This window comes from Odocoileus virginianus, chromosome 4 (assembly GCF_023699985.2).
Source record: "Odocoileus virginianus isolate 20LAN1187 ecotype Illinois chromosome 4, Ovbor_1.2, whole genome shotgun sequence".
Taxonomy (NCBI): Eukaryota; Metazoa; Chordata; class Mammalia; order Artiodactyla; family Cervidae; genus Odocoileus; species Odocoileus virginianus.
The window spans coordinates 16,316,222-16,332,671 of record NC_069677.1 but is presented as its reverse complement, the minus strand read 5'-3'; the positions used below and the strand labels follow the sequence as shown (position 1 = coordinate 16,332,671).

The following is a 16,450-nucleotide window of genomic DNA, read 5'->3' as shown; positions in this document are numbered from 1 at the left end:
CAGAGAAGATTTATATGCAGAGATATTTGCTACAATATTATTAGTAGTAGCAGTAGAAAGTAACCTATGTATATAAGAATAAGGTAATCATTAAATAATATTATATAGTCATTAAAATAATGCTTAACTATTTTGAATAACATGGAAGAAATACATGTAATAATATTAAGTGAAGAGAAACAACATAATTATGCAGTATGGTTTCAAATTTAACTGAAAAAAGGTGAAGCACAAACAAAAAAAGTCTGAAATATAAATGCATAAAATAAAATACTAGTGGTATCTGCCTTGGGTGATGGCATCATTGTGATTCTTCTTTTATTTTTATATTGTGCACATTTTAATTATTGAATACAATTGAATGAACTTTTTGATAATGAAAATTATTTTATTTTTAATTTTCATTTTATAGTGGGGCATAGTTAACTAACAATGTTGTCAGTTCCAGGTGTACAGCAAAGTGATTCAGTTATGCACACACACACACACACACACACACATATATATATATATATATACCTTTTCTTTTTCAATTTTTTTTCCATTTAGGTTATTAGAGAATATTGAGCAGAGCTCCCTGGTCTATGCAGCAGGTCCTTGTTGGTTATTTATTTTAAATATACTAGTGTGTGCATGTCAATCCCAAACTTCCACTCTATCCTTCCTCTCTACCTTTCCCCCTGGTAACCATAAATTCATTCTCTAAGTCTGTGAATCTGTTTCTGTTTTGTAAATAGGTAAATATGTTTAAACAAACTTTAGAAATCAGAAAAAGAGCAATAAGGATGGAGCTAAAGATTGTCATACTACCTGAAGTAATTCAAAGACAAATATTATATGATATCACTTATACATGGAATCTAAAAAAATAATACAGATGAACTTATTTACAAAATAGAAACAAAATCACTGATATAGAGAACAAATTTATCCTTACCAAATGTGAAAGGGAGGATAAATTAGGAGTACAGGATTAACAGATACACATGGCCATATATAAAATAGATAAAAAGGATTTACTGTATAGTACAGGAAACTATATGCAATATAACAGCCTATAAAGAAAAGAATTGGGGAAAAGATACATATACAGAGAGAGAACATAATTACTTGGCTGTACACCTGAGACTAATACAATATTGCATATCAATTATTCTTCAATTTAAATAACTTTTAAATATAAAAATAAAATTGGAAAAACAAACATATATTTTTAAAGTCCTTTTCCTCCTCTTCTTAGATATGTAAAATACCTTCAGAAAAGCTCTATATTTTACATTTACTCAGGCAAAAAAATCACAGGGGATCTAACCACTTTAAACTTTATTTGTTCAGTTCAGCTACACTATTATTTATTGGCTAGAAGGAAATTCTATTTGTCCATTTGTACTTTTTTGTCTAGACCTCCCAATTCCCATTTATTTTACTCCAGGTAATAGCATCCAATACTCCAATTTTCATCTGTCAAACCTCCTCCTACCACCTTCTGCTGATGTGCTTCATGTAGAACTGCCTCTGACCCTGACTCCTGGGCTGGGAATGTGATTAAAACCATGATATTCTCCTATCCACACTAGTAAGTTTGAAAAAGGGAGATGATCCAATCAGAGCCAATGAGAAAATATGAGTCTTTTTGCTCTTCTATTTTATTGAGAAAAGTGAAAATTTCTGATATTATTGAGAAATAATTTTATTTTTTCCATTGTCTTAGTACCTGGAGATATGTAATACTAGAGTTGTTAGAAAACCCCATGCGAAGTCTGAGATTAAAGCAAGCAGGACCAAATGGACAAAGGTCACTTACTTGTAAGTAGGAAATCCTCTCTGACATAAGCAAAAATGCATTGATGCTGGGTAGATCCTCTATCACTTACCAAGCATGGGTCTACAAAATCACACTCAAGCAACTGTAAGGGAGGAGCAAGAAAATCCCACCTAAGCCCAACGATAGACAGAAGTGGCTGCCATGGAAAGGACGAACAAGAATATTGACAAAGCATCATTCCCTGAAGCCCAAACACAAAAGGACTGGCTAGGATCACCCTCTGTGCCCCTACTAGAAACCTAGCAACAAGCCAAGTAGTGAAAAGCCAAGGAGGCCACACTGGTGGAGGGATAAGAGCATCACCACTTCTGTGATGCTGGCAGGCACGGATGGCTGAAAACTACAGGGGAATCTGGGTGGCCTGATTCCAGAGCCTGTGCCTCTGTTCACTTCTATGCCCAAAAGATCAGAAAGGTAGGACTTTTATAAAAGAGACCTGGAGGTTTTGTTTCTCACAAGTTCAAAATGAACCCTAAGTGTGAAATGGCAGCTAAACTAATATGCACAACCTTGGGCTTATTTACTAGTTGTAGTGGTTGTGGTGGTAGCATTGATAGTCATGGTTAGGGACAGCGGGAACAGAGACTGTGGTATTGGTGGGGGTGGTAACAGTAATGGCATCCAGGAAACTATTGAAGTTAGAGTAGGAGTTTTGGAATCAACCTGCCAAGTTTCAAGATCTGTTTTTACTGCTTCTTAGCTTCCAGATTTGGACAGATTATATATTCTCAGTACTTGCTTTTGTAAAATTCGGTGTAACAACTTAATTCAGTTAGGAAAGAAGAAAAAAACTTGTAATATTTGCACAGTCTTCAGTTCATCTTATCAGAAACATATTAAGTAACGTTGGTGTTCTGCGCAAGATGTAGACATGAAATAAGATGCAGTACCTGCCCATACTAACTCACCATCTGTTGGAGAAGAAAGATAAACACATTATTACAAAATATAATAAAATACTCTATTACAAAACCCAGTGAAAACTGCTATAGTAAGAGTTAAAACACATTCCAGACAAGGAAGGGACCAACTGTGACCCAGGGACTCCCAGATGGCTTAAAGAAGGAAGTCAGATTTGGGATGAGTTCTGATGGATGGGCAGGACTCTGAAGACCAGATATTAGGGTGAAGACACCTTCCTGGCAAAGAAAGTATATAAAATATTCTGGAAAGAGCAAGAAGACCATGTTAAGGTGATCAGAGAAAATGGAAAGTAAAAAACTGTCTCTTAGAAGTGACTAAGGGAAAGACCTGCATAGGGTAATTCGGTATCTAAGCTAAAAGATCCCTATCATGCTTGGTGATCAAGCCTGATCTTGAGACTCAAAGTTTCAAAAATCCAGAAATTCAAAATCCTGCAGTCATGGTTCCCCCCCAAGAAGCTAGTAAATTATTGAAACACTAAGGTGATTATAGTCTCAGCCAGAGCCCTGTGTGCACAACCACTAAAATCATGAAGTGTCCTGGCCTGAGGGACATAACATTTCTCTGGAAAGCACACAGCACATTTGGGCCTCCTTCTGCTCTTTATCTGAAGGGATATCTAGGGCATAACTGTGCTCATTGCCCATAAGAAAAGCCTCAGGCTGAGGACGGATTTGAGGAGGTGATGTTCTGACAGGCCGTCCAATTCTACCCAGCCGTGATTTTCAGGCAATTCACCAAGGTTTACATGATGGGCATCTATCTAGAAATACCTGTCGCCCATTTATATATGTGGTCTCACTCTGTCTAGTCTTCATAAAGCTTTGAAATAGCCACCAAGTATTGAAACTGGCTCCTAGGGGTGAATTTCCTCTGGACGTAACACCAAATCACCGACTCTTTGGAAGGCCAAGTCTCTGCACTCTGAGTCTTCTGTGGGCCTGAGGAAGCTGTAGAGTTCAGCCTTGGTTAATTATTTATTGATAGTTTTACTCTTGATTCCTTTATTCATGAGTAATTCATAAAGCAACCGCCATAAATTTCCAGTTCCCATTTACTGTAATGTCTCCAGATATGTCCTTCATTTCATGATTAAAAACAATTCACAGTACTTTTAAAAACTCAAGAATATCACTTAAATTTCTTCAGACACTTCACAGAGATTTTATCCACCTGTTTTAAAACTTTTTAAACCATATTTTTATGTGTGTTGGAAAGGACCCCAAGAAACCATCCGCTTTGGTCCCTGGCTCAAATCAGTAAGGTATTATTATCTCCATCTTGTAAATGAAGTGACATCAAAGAGAGGTGACCATGATCTACTTTAATAAATGACTGAGCCAATACCACGGTGCTGGTCTCCAGATTCCTAATGTGGTGTTTCTTTAAATTGTGCCCTGCTGTTTTGCAACCATTAACAACTAAAGTAGTATGCCCAAAATAAAACAAAACCAGAGGCAGTAAGCCACATGTTTAAAGCAGGAGCCCAGGCTATTGCCTACTAGTTCCTGAGCCAGATGAACCTAGACATGTCATTTAATTTCTCTGTGCCTGTTTCTTCATTTGTAGAAGAGAGATGCTCATTCCTCCGAGGGTGTTGAGAGGGTTAAAGAAGTCATTACCTTGTAAACTTCCCAGTCCAGATCAAATACCATATAAGTATTTGCTACAGCTATTGCCATCCTCACTCCCAACCTGTTCCTATTTTTCCCTGTGGGATTAACTGACAGCACCATCTTTCTCCCTTTGGAAAAGTAGGAGCTTTAAAGTACTCCTTAATAACTTCTCCCTGTTCACCCCTTCTCTCTTATCCCATGATCTGTGGATCATGAAGTCTTTTTAATTCTAATTCCTAAATATCTCTTAAATCCATTCTCCACTCAGCATCCTCTTCAACAAGCTGTAGTTCCACCCTGAATCTCTTACCTGGACTGTTTCAAACACTCCTTCCTTGACTTTCCTCCTCCAACCAAACTTCCTCACCCCTGATGTAACATCCTTTGGAAAGGAAAATCCTACCATATGAATTGCCTGTTTCAAATTTTCCAGTGGCTTCCCCATTGTGCCCATCAGGCTGATATCACAGTAAGTCCAGCTTGCTCATCCAAGATTCTAATTTAGTAGGTCTGGAATGGGGACCTATGGATCTATTTTTTTATGCACTCTCCAACTTGATTCTAGTATACTTTTTTCACAGACCAGTGTTTGGGAATCTGTGGAAAAGACAAAATATGCATTCATTAGGATGTCTCATAAAGTCCTTCACAATCTGGCCTTAATCTATCCCTCCAGAGAAAATGAATGCCCTCTTTTCCCCTTGGATTGCTCTTTGACTGAGTTGCTCCTTCTTTGTGCTCCCCCGGCTCTGTATGCATAAGTCTCCCAACAATACCTATTTCAACATAATTTCATTACATTTCACCCCTACTTGACCCAATTGTAGGACCAGCTTCACGAGCATGTGACTTGTGCAGTCACACAAGGCCCTGCTCTTGGAAGGATGCTCTGCTAGAGTCATCCTGAAGTTCATAATAATTGTTAAGCCAGAGGTACCTCATTTTTATTTTGCACTGGGTCCCACGAATTACATACTCGGTTCTGCCCATTCGTCTTTGAACTCCTTGAAAACAGAAACTGTTTGCTATTCACTTGAAATCCTCTTTGGTTAACACAGAGGATGCTTGGCACAGAGGAAGGGTTTGGTAAATATTTGTTGAATTTATACGTGAACGGATAAAAGAGTAGAATAAGGTATCTCATAGGAAAATAGTGTAGTATGGCTAATTAACTCTGAAGAATAAGCTTTGTTTATGATTGATGGAGAGATCAGTCAATTGATAAATTCACAAGATGACTGACAATCCCCAATAAACAACATAAATTTCCTAGGTTTCTTTTTATTCAAACCGTCTCACCCACTGTGCCCCACTGCCTCCCTGTTCTTCTCAGAATACAAAATTGCAGGTTAAGGGAGTTGGCATTGTGCCATCAGCTATGCCCTGAGTGTTTGTGCCAAGCACTGTACTATATTCTGGGGCCTAGGGAAAGGGGAGAAGGAGGCCATAGAAAGGTGAACCAAGCAGGTCCCCTATTCTCAAGAAGCCATTAAATCTTACTCTTCAAGAGTTTCAATCAAAGATGAGTTGACTTCATGGGAGTTCTACAGCAATGAATCAAGAATAAAGACACTAGACTTGGCCAGTGTCCCAGCTTCCTTAACATTTCAGCTAACAAAATGTCTCAGTCTAAATACAATTCCTCCACTATGAGATCGGTGGGTTTGCTAGTTAACATTGGCAACCAACTTGGAGGTGCTCAATGAGCATAATAAATAAGTGGCTGTTGAGGTGGGGGAGGTGCTTTTGCTCCCTGGTGTTAGGGAAGAAAGGGCCAACATCAACTATCAAAGTGAGCCCAATAATTGCTGAGGACAGATGCCCCTGACTCAAGCTGAAGGCGCAACAGGCCTTCCAATGTGGCAAAGACCACACACCACCCTGCTTCCATATCATGTGCCTGTGACACTAGCTTCTTGCTGTTCCCAGTGACTTGGAAGTTCAGAAAGAGTTGCTCTTGCTTTTCCATATTCACTGGGAAGTTACCCAGTCTACTGGGTTACCCAGTCTATCAGTCTACTGGAAAATTTTAGTTACCCAGTCTACTGGTTGATATAACATCAGTGATAACAGTAAGATAATCTAGTAAAAATAAATGCTGACAAACGTATAGATGTGTGACAACTTTCAAATCAAGGAAATGAAAATATAATACGGCCACAAAGTATCACTTTCACATTCCAGATGAGACAAAGTTTAAGACTGACAGTGCTCAACATTGGCAAGTATGGTAGAAAAAGTAAGCATTCTCAAAAAAAAAACTGCTAGTCAGACTATAAATTGGTACAATCACAATGTTAGGGAGGGCAGTTTTGTATTAAAATCATGTGTCAATCACAATTTACAATACACATCCCCTTTAAAGCAGCAATGCCTTTTTCTAGGACTTTTCCCTGAGCAAATGCTCTGATGAATATATAAAAATACATGCATAAAATTGTCCATCACAACCAAAAGATATTTAGAAATGACCTAAGAGTGCAACATGAAAGATATACTTGGTTTAGTGTGGTCCATCCAAACATAATTTAAACAATAAAATCGTTATGTGAAGCTATAAATATCAAAAGGAAAATATGTTCCTAATACATTTTAAGTGTAATGAAAAAGCCAGCTTTAAAAAAGAGTATAAGTGGAATGACTCCATTTTTTGTTTAAAAAAATGTATTTATGATAATGTGTGTATATTCTTTTAAGAGTAGATTGTGATTGTCTTTTGATTCAGCATGATAATAGTGCAAATAAATGGATGATATCCAAATACAATATTCTTACTTATTTTATTTTTAAAAAATGTTTATTTATTTGGCTGGGCCGGGTCTTAGTTGTGTCATGCAAGATCTTCAATATTCATTGTGGCATGTGGGATCTAGTTTCCTGACCAGGAATTAAACCCCTGCCCCTGCCTTAGATGTGTGGAGTCTTAGCTACTGGACCACCAGGGGAATCTCAGTATTCTTATTTTATTCAGGAATGTATGGAGGAAGGAGAAAAGTCTTGAAGAAATAATATGCGCTGTCGTGTAAGGGTATATATTTAACAACCAGCCTTCAGGTGGGGCAGACAGAAGTTCTCTGCAGCACCTACTGATTTCTATGGTATAAACACTCCCAACATTATTCATTTCAAGCTACTAATGTGGCATCACTGAGTGCAGAGTTGAGAAGAGATGCACAGTAGCATACCATTATGTGGTATTTCCATGATACAGATACTACAGAGAAAAATAATTGCAAGAATATAGATAACATTAAAATGTAGTGAAATGCAATGGGGAGGGAGGTGGGCAGCAGGGGGGGGGGGGGGGGTTCAGGATGGGGAACACATGTAAATCCATGGCTGATTCATGTCAATGTATGGCAAAAACCACTGCAATATTGTAAAGTAATTAGCCTCCAACTAATAAAAATAATTGGGAAAAAAATAAAAATAAAAATAAATAAAATATAGTGAAATGCTAGCAAGTGATAAGCTTTGTATATGCATTTTTAATAAGTCTGGAAGGAGAGTCACCAATATAGTAATATTGATCATGTCTGGTTGGAGAGTTCATGAATCACATTTACTTCATTCTTTACACTTTTATATGTCATTGCAACATATTTTACAATAAACGTATGTTACCTTTATAATCAGAAAAAAAATTTAAGGCTTTTTTTTCTTTCTTAATTGCTAAAATCCAGGAAAGAAAAAAATTAGGGAACACAATTTTTAAAACAAGTGTCAGACTTCCTTGGTGATCCAGTGGCTAAGACTTTGAGTTCCCAATCCAAGGGGCCCAGGTTTGATTCCTGGTCAGGGAACTAGGTCCCACATATCAGGGCTAAAGAGTTCACATGCTACAGTGAAGATGGAAGATCCTACATGCCACAACTAAGACCTACCTAGCACAGCCAAATAAGTAAATAAACAAACAAAAATATTTATTTAAAAGTCTCACTGGAATAAAGCACTTCCTCATGAAGGAGTCTGATTTCACTAGAGTGTAACTAAATATAATAGTGAGTAAACTTTGAATCAATTAAATCATATCTTTGTACAGTCACAGTATAAGGAAATGAACACTCAGTGTTTCGAAGACCTTTCGAAATATAAATATGTAACATCTGAATTTGAGGTCCCAGGCCATCTGATGTTCTCCCTTTACAAATACGGAAATTGAGTCCTAAGACTGGTGGGTATTTTCTGAAGTAAACACTACAAAGCTGATTATTAATAAAGAAACTCAGCACCTCTCCATTTATAAATGGTTTCTATAACTTGTGAATAAAAGTATATATTCCTCACTTGTCGTTATTTAATGAAAAGAGACGACCTCATTCGGTAGGGAGGGAGGTGGCAGTATTCATTCAACTGGTTAACTGCTGAAGCCCTGACTTTTATCTTTGCATAGATACCAGCTTATGATTCTCCAGAATTTTATATTTCTTCAAACACTTCCACATAAGAACCCTGTGAGACAAGTAAGAAAAGGACTACACCCATTTTACAGGCACAAAAACTGAGGCTAGAGCAAGCAAGTGGCTAGCCCAAGGCTAGTGAAAGCCTGATCTCTGGTCTCACTCGGGTGCTATCTGGGAGATGGTATCCTTTTTGAGGCCTCTCAGAGGCAGTCATTTGGGTACATCTCTGAAGTTCACTTTTCCCGTTTTCCTGCCTTATCTTCCTAACAAGTGCTTTCTTCCATGGGCTCCTGTCTCAATTTACACTTAAGGATATTAATTTTAGGTCACCTAGAGTCTCTCTTTAGTTTTTATTTTATTAGTTCTAGAGTAGAAGATAGTCCCAGGCATCATTAGGCCTGGAAATATTCCGTTCTTCTTTATTTGACATGAAGGCTAAACCCTAGAATGTTATTTTCCCTTGGAACTTGCAGTAATTAGAAAGCCAGAAACTATAAATACTTGGTGTGACACATTTCTAGACAATGTTGACTTGCTGAAAGGAACTAAGATTGAGGCCGAAGGGGACAGACTGACTCAGGAAACACAAACCATATATAAAAACAGATCCTGGGGAATCTAAGCAGATCAGCTGCTTCTAGACTTTGTTCAGTTAAGGGAGGAAGTGCGTTCTCCTGTTAGGAGTACCATATCCAGGACTTTCCTGGCTACAGTATCGGTCCAGCCAATACTCTGTTTCCACTGTAGGGAGAGCAGATTTGATCCCTGGTCAGAGTACTAAGACCCCACATGCCTTGCAGTACAACTTAAAAAAGAAAAGGAGTGCTATATCCCCTGCAACAGCTGAAGAAGGCATCACAGGGTGTAGTGAAAACTAAGTTAGTTAGAGGGCAAAAAACTATTTTGTAAACTAAAAAATCACTCTAAAAATATGTGGCATATATTAAGATGTCTTCCTAATTTTTGATGCTTGCTGCTCTGGGTGAAGGGAGCGGGGTGGTGTGTTTAAAGTGGACAGTGTCAGACACAGTAATAGGCAGGTGGCCAGGTTTCTCCAGGCAGAGCAGACTAGAGAGCTCAAGAGTGCATACTAATTGCTGCACCTCCTCCGAGACTGGCGGCCAGATGACTCCTCTCCAGAAAACACTGTGTGCTTTCCGCGTCAAAGGCCCTCTCCTAACTGGACTTTCAGTTGCATGCAAAACTAAGCTGACACCCAAATGTGTTGACTGAGTGATGCCATTGTGAAGGTGACCTATTGACAACATTGCTTCGGTAGAATATGTAGGCTACAAAAGGGAGAGTAGTTTCCCTGGAACTAGAAATGTCCTGCCAGCAAGTAGGACATGTCCTGTCTTCATGACTCTGGAATGACAAACTGTGGAAGAGAAGAAATGAGGGCACAGGAAAAGAGTAGCTGTATTTCCAGCTGAGGATTTGAGGGAGAATAAAAAACGCTTAGAGGGAAGTAGACTTTGCCTTCTTGTGAATAATATTTAAGATGAGGATCAGATTTTCAACTTAATATAGAGAAATAAAAAAAATAGAGAATTTTCTTAAGTTTCTTAACATAGAGAAAACACTTTGGAGGGAAAGGGATGGATCAGAAAAAGGGATGGATCAAAAACATGGATCAGAAGGTCATTCTGGTGACATTTGTGTAGGGCCTAAAGGCAATTGTTATTTGGTAGTCAAATCCAAAAGAAGTAAGGAGAGAAGTTAAGAAAGCCACATAAACTTGGGAGACTTTGATTCCCTTACAAATGTTTCAGCTTTGACAGTAGAAGGGATCTACTTCTGAAGTTTCAAAAAATGTTGTTGCTATAGGAACAGGTAAGCAGATTAGACTTGAAAGACCAGTTTAGGAACAAAGAATTTAATAGTCAGGGCTAAAGCAATTAACCAAGAAAACAATTTTAAGTAAATATCTTTTGGGTTTGTTACTTATATATTTACTCCAGGAAAATAAAAATGCTACTGTAGAATGAGAACTTCACATTTTAACATTTTAATTACACCATTACTGGCATAAAAGACTATGCTTACACAATTAGCAGAACGGCCTTATTAACAGAAGTACACATTTCTAACTCTCTCTTGATTAGATTGTAATTGAGAAATACAGCTTTAATTTCAGCAAGAGCATAAGAATCATCTTTGATTTTCCTATAGTTTCTCAGATGGGAACATACCTAAAATAAAAGAGACTGTGAACTCCAGAAAATTTTCTGTAACCAATCTGTATGAAGGGAACAACAAGTAAAATTCTAGAAGTAAAGAGAAGCGAAAAAAAGAGAGAGAGAGAGAGAAACGGACGTAGGCTGATAATTGTTAATATTTTTATGTGTTTTCTGCCCAGACATCTTTGTGAACAGAGCAGAGAGCAGAGAAGGAGGTCAGGACCCCACTGCCCTCTTACCTCACTGAAGATGTGCTAGTTCCTCCTATCAGGAAATACACTGCTCCCAACATCAGGGATTTGCTGAAATCAGTAGGTTTTGACCAGAACTGGCTATACTGATGAGACTCAAAACAAATCATAAAGTGGCATTGTACTTCTCTCCCTTTCAATTCTACTTCAAAATGTTCTTGATAAAATGAATACAATATTTTTAAGCCTACCAGATTTCTGGTGTCAGAGGTTCCATTTATGGGAAAGGAAGGTTTCTTGTACCTTGTCTTTTCTCACATAGTACCAGAATCAAATCGCAGAGAAGTGTGTGTATGAGCATGTGTTTGTGTGTATGAGTGTGTATAAACGTGTCAGCGTGTGACAGTGTGTGTGTGTGTGAGTGTGTGTGTGCGTGTGTGTGTGTGTGAGAGTGAGTGAGTGTTGGAGGCTGGGCAGTGGAAATGGAAAGAGGCGGAATGTGGCTGGAATCTTACCATCTCATTTTCTTCTCCTTCATTGAGCAAAGCGTGCTGGCCCTTCTCAAAGTGGTCCCCCATGGAAAAGCGATTCCACTCCTCCCTGACCTTCCGGAACGGATGCGTCCAGGTTGAGTTTGAACACGCCCAGCCACCGCCGCTCTCCCTCTCCAGCTGACTGAAAGAGTTAACGCGGTAACACTCCTCCAGGTTAAAACTCGCTCTGGAGCACACACCTTCTCTCAGCAAATGACCGTACTTAGCAAACTGAACTCCTCCCACGAGCCACCCTCTGCTTGGAGGAATCTCTGCCGGCTCCTGGCTAACTGTATTCTCTCTAAGCCACTGTCCCAGAGGAGGCTGCTTCCATGCTGGTCTTTCTGTACCCAACTTAGAGGGAAAGAACTCATTGCCTGCGCGGTGCCTGCCAGCCCAAGACATCTGACTGCAAATCCGGCGGGACAATGCAGAGTTGGCAGGACCCCGAGGAGTGGGGAACAGGCACAAGGACTCCCAGATTCCTTCACAGATGCTAAGGAGCTGTGTGGGAGGGAAGCTAACAGAGCTGCACATTTCATTTGATTCATGAAAGCCCTAATCCATCGACTTTTAATAGGATCTTCCTTCATTTTGCTCACAAAAGGTAAAAATTGTAACTAATCATCTTCAAAAGTTATTTGAAATCACATTTCTCTGTGTGTGTAAAAAAAATATTCCACTCAATGAGTATGTGGAATTCAGTTTACTTTCTGAGAAACTTGCAGGAAAAAAAAAATGTATATATACATATACATATATATATATATATATATATATATATATAATCAAACTATTCCATGCAGTCTCCTCTCACTAAAATACCGGTGGTTGAACTCATAAGGAGTCTAGACTCATTTTAAATTTTTTTCACACATTCATTCAACACACATTATTAGAGCACAGAGACGACATATATAAATCAAGTCATATGTGCTATCCTCCAACTGATGGAAGGATTCAGACACACAAAGAAATGTGGTAAAAGATTTTTAGTTATTGTGAGAGCTGTACTAGAAGTCTAAGATAACTGTCAAAAGTCCCAGTACTGTGGAAGGAACACACATTCATGTCTGCTCTGAAAGAGAAAAAAAAAGCAATCTAGCTGCTCATCTGTGCTAGCCTCACTGTAAGCATTTAACCTGCAGAAGCTGGCTCTTCTCAACCAGTAACTGGAGGAATTGAGTGGGGGCTGGGGGAAGCGTGTTGTATAGCTCCGATCAAGGACAGTCATCATAATTAAGCTAGACATTCAATTTAACATCAATCACTAGAGCACAGTGTTTAAGGGCAAGTGTTCTGACTTTGGAGTTTCAGTCACTAAGTTATGATTCTTTGTGACCCCATGAACTTCAGCACACCAGGTTTCCCTGTCCTTCTCTGTCTCCCAGAGTTTGCTCAAACTCATGTCCATTGAGTCAGTGATGATGCCATCCAACCATCTCACTCTCTGTCACCCTCTTCGGAGGGCCTGGGTTCAAATTTGGCCTTTCCTAGTTATGCCATGTGGGGATAACAAGTTTCATAAGCTCCAGAAGACTCTATTTGCTCCCATGTAGAATAAAAAATGATAGCAATAGAACTTACCTCCTGTGTGAGGGGTAGTGCCTGGGAAACAGTGTGTGTTCAATAAAGGAGAGTTGTTTTTACCTTCAATGTGTCCACCCACTCTCCTTCAAGCTACCCACAAATGTTGGCACTGATATCACCAACCTGATATGAAAAATCCTAGCAAGTCAAAGACTGAAGTGCGTGTATACGTGTGTAAAACATTGAAAAAATGGCAAAATATCACTAAGATAAGCATTAAAAAATAGCCTATTATAATATTAATTACTATATTTATACATACATGTAGCTCTCTGAATTTCTAAAAATTATTAGTGCAACTTAACTACATAAATAAAACATTTTATCACAAAATCAAAATATGAGGAATATGAGATTTCTTTTTAGGAGGATAGAAATCTTCTGGAATTAGATAGTGGTTATGGCATCAAAACTTTGTGAAAATACTAAACTCACTAAATTGTATGCTTTTTAAAGGGTAGACTTTATAAATGTGAATTATATCTCAACAACAACAAAAAATTATATCTCAAAAAAGGGTAAGTGAATATTTTAGATCTCTAGCAAGAGTCATGTAAATATTTAAGAGACTTCAAACTTTATCTCAACTTATGAGGATTGAGAAATGTTTGTACGTGAAGTGGTAAAACTATACCAGCGCTAGTGGGCAAGTGAGAAACAAGTGTTCCATTCTGTTGTCTAGAACTGGCAATTCCTGCACTTTTTCCTTCTGACTGGGTTCCTGAATACACTTGGCAATTCATGTGCCACTGTGGGTGTAAGATGAGTGTATAATTAATTAAGAATTTCAGGAAAAACTGCACACAAACTTAACCTCATTAAACAGATCTGATTATGCCATAGCAATATTTAAGCCCAACTTGAATAGCAAAATTGGTCCTTAAGAATGTAAAAAAAAACGTTATTGAAAACCAGGAGTCTGTGGAAAATCATTTCAATGACATGGTCCAGGAGAACTGAGGACTTTGAAACAATAAGTTTCCTCACATCCCTCCAGAAGTTCTAATGGTAAAATATCCAAATGCCTCTTCAATCCACATGACTCATGGGCAGCCTCCTTCCTTGTCTAGTACTGTTGGTCTGTAAGCATGAGTGTACCTAGAAACAGAGCTATATTCCGTGAAAAGGAAACAGAACATTTACAGAACACTTCCACATACCAGGCACTATTCTGAGCATTTTACACACATATTTACAATCCTGACAGCGACCTCTGTAGTCAGTACTATTCTGGACCTTCCCACTTAGCAGACTGGGAAATGCCAGCACAGAAAATAAACAGTGACGCGCGAGTATTTGGACATGGCAATGCAGCTCTCCCAATCCACGGTCCTCATTATCAGGTTAATACAGCTTCTACAGGTTCATTTGGCATAATCTAAGTGCTTTCTGAGAGATATTAAATCTATATGACCAGGAGAGCCTCTTCGGGAAGGAAGTATTTGAGAAGGACCTTGAAGTCAGATAGGAAAAGCTTCAATAGATGGAGTTGCTGGGACTTAGACTGGAAGTATGTCATAGGAAAGGGCATCTAAAGCAAGGGAACCATCAGGAGAAACACACAAGCTGGTCCTGAATTAATCCATCACCTTTGCTGCAACCAAGGTGCGAGTGAAAGAAAAAGAGAGTGAGAGAGGGCAGGAAATAGAGATTAAGGTCATTACCTGAATGGCCTGAGTCTGAGCTTAATACAGTAAGTAATGATATCAGTGAAAATAAACTAGCATCACAAATATGCATATTTTCCTTGATCAACCTGTACTTGACTCTTACAAGAATCACTAAATAAACAAGTTCTAAAGTAACTCAGTCTTTCTAGATAATAGATTTTTTGAACCCTCTAAGCTAAATGTACTTCCTTTTACAACATTGTTTGAAAATTAATTATTCTTTATTAAATAAATTTTAACACTAAATAAATTTCAATAGACTTTTTTGGAGCATTTTTAGGTTTGAACTAAAGTTGAGCAGAAGGTACAGAGATTTTTCATATACTTTTTAAAAATAAACGTCCTACCTACCCCATTAGCATTCCCCACCAGAATGGTACATTTGTTACCAATTAAACCTACACTGACACGTCATTTTTACTCAAGGTCCACAGTTTACACTAGAATTCACTTTTTGCATTGTCCATTCTGTGAGTTTTAACCCCTATAGTATCATATAGTTTCACTGCCCTAAAAATTCTCCTTCCTCCCGCTATTCATCCCTAACTTTCCAATGACCTCAGGCAATGGCTGATTTCTTACTCTCTCCATAGTGTTGCTTTTAGAATGTTACATAGTTGGAATCATACAATATGTTGCCTTTTCAAATTGATTTCTTTTGCTTAGTGATATGCACGTAAGTTCTCCTGGTCTTGTCTTGATGGCTCATTTCTTTTAGAGTTGAATATTATTCCATTGTCTGGATGTACCACAGTTTATTTATCTATTCACCTACCAAACAACATCTTGGTCACTTCCAAGTTTTGGCTATGAGAATGGCAGCTATCAACATTCATGTGCAGGTTTTTGTGGAGACATACGTTTAGGAACAAGGAATTTAATAATCAAGGCTGAACTAATTAACCAAGACATAATTTAAGTAAATAACTTTTGTGTTTGTTATTTATAATCACCTCATTTGATTATGCCATCAGGGAACTGTAAATTAAAGCAACAATGAAATATCCCTATATACCTACTAAAAATGGCCAAAATCTGGAACACTGCCAACACCAGATACTGGCAAGGATGTGGAACAGGAGATGGTTTCATTGCTGATGGGAATGCAAAATGGTGCAGTTGCTTTGGAAAACATTTTGGGAATTTCTCACAAAATTAAACATCTTATCATACAAGTCAGTTATTATGCTCCCTAGAATTTACCGAAGGAGTTAAAAGTTTTATTATTTAAATCAGTCTCTCTTTTCCTTAATATCACCCATTTGAAATATCTTCTCCACTGGATGTGCCTCACAGAGCATAATGTGACATGGTGAGTGCAGCAGATGTGAGTTTGGTGTGATCTGAATTCAAATCTTGACACTTTTCTAATGGAGACCATTCATTCATTTATTTAACACTTGTTTGATTCACTTCATTATGCCAACTTGTACTAGATGAAGAATGTGAGTTAATATACCTTGGAAGAGCTAAGTCATTAAGAAGCAAGACAAACACCAAAATATGAATTCCAAAACA

General features: G+C 38.1%; 1 protein-coding gene across 5 annotated transcripts in view; it reads right to left on the bottom strand.

The window, feature by feature from the left end:
* The window catches only part of ATP13A4 (ATPase 13A4), a 121,911-nt gene extending 109,828 nt beyond the window's left edge, over positions 1–12,083 (bottom strand). For 3 of the 5 annotated variants that reach the window (XM_020882595.2, XM_020882597.2, XM_070466222.1), the window contains exon 1: positions 11,655–12,082. In XM_020882595.2, coding sequence (XP_020738254.2) covers positions 11,655–12,077 — 423 coding nt within the window. In that variant the 5' untranslated portion in view covers positions 12,078–12,082. Of the gene's footprint in view, positions 1–11,654 lie in introns of all 5 variants that reach the window. The other 2 variants (XM_070466223.1, XM_020882599.2) reach the window with 1 other exon arrangement.
* Positions 12,084–16,450: the final 4,367 nt, after the last annotated feature.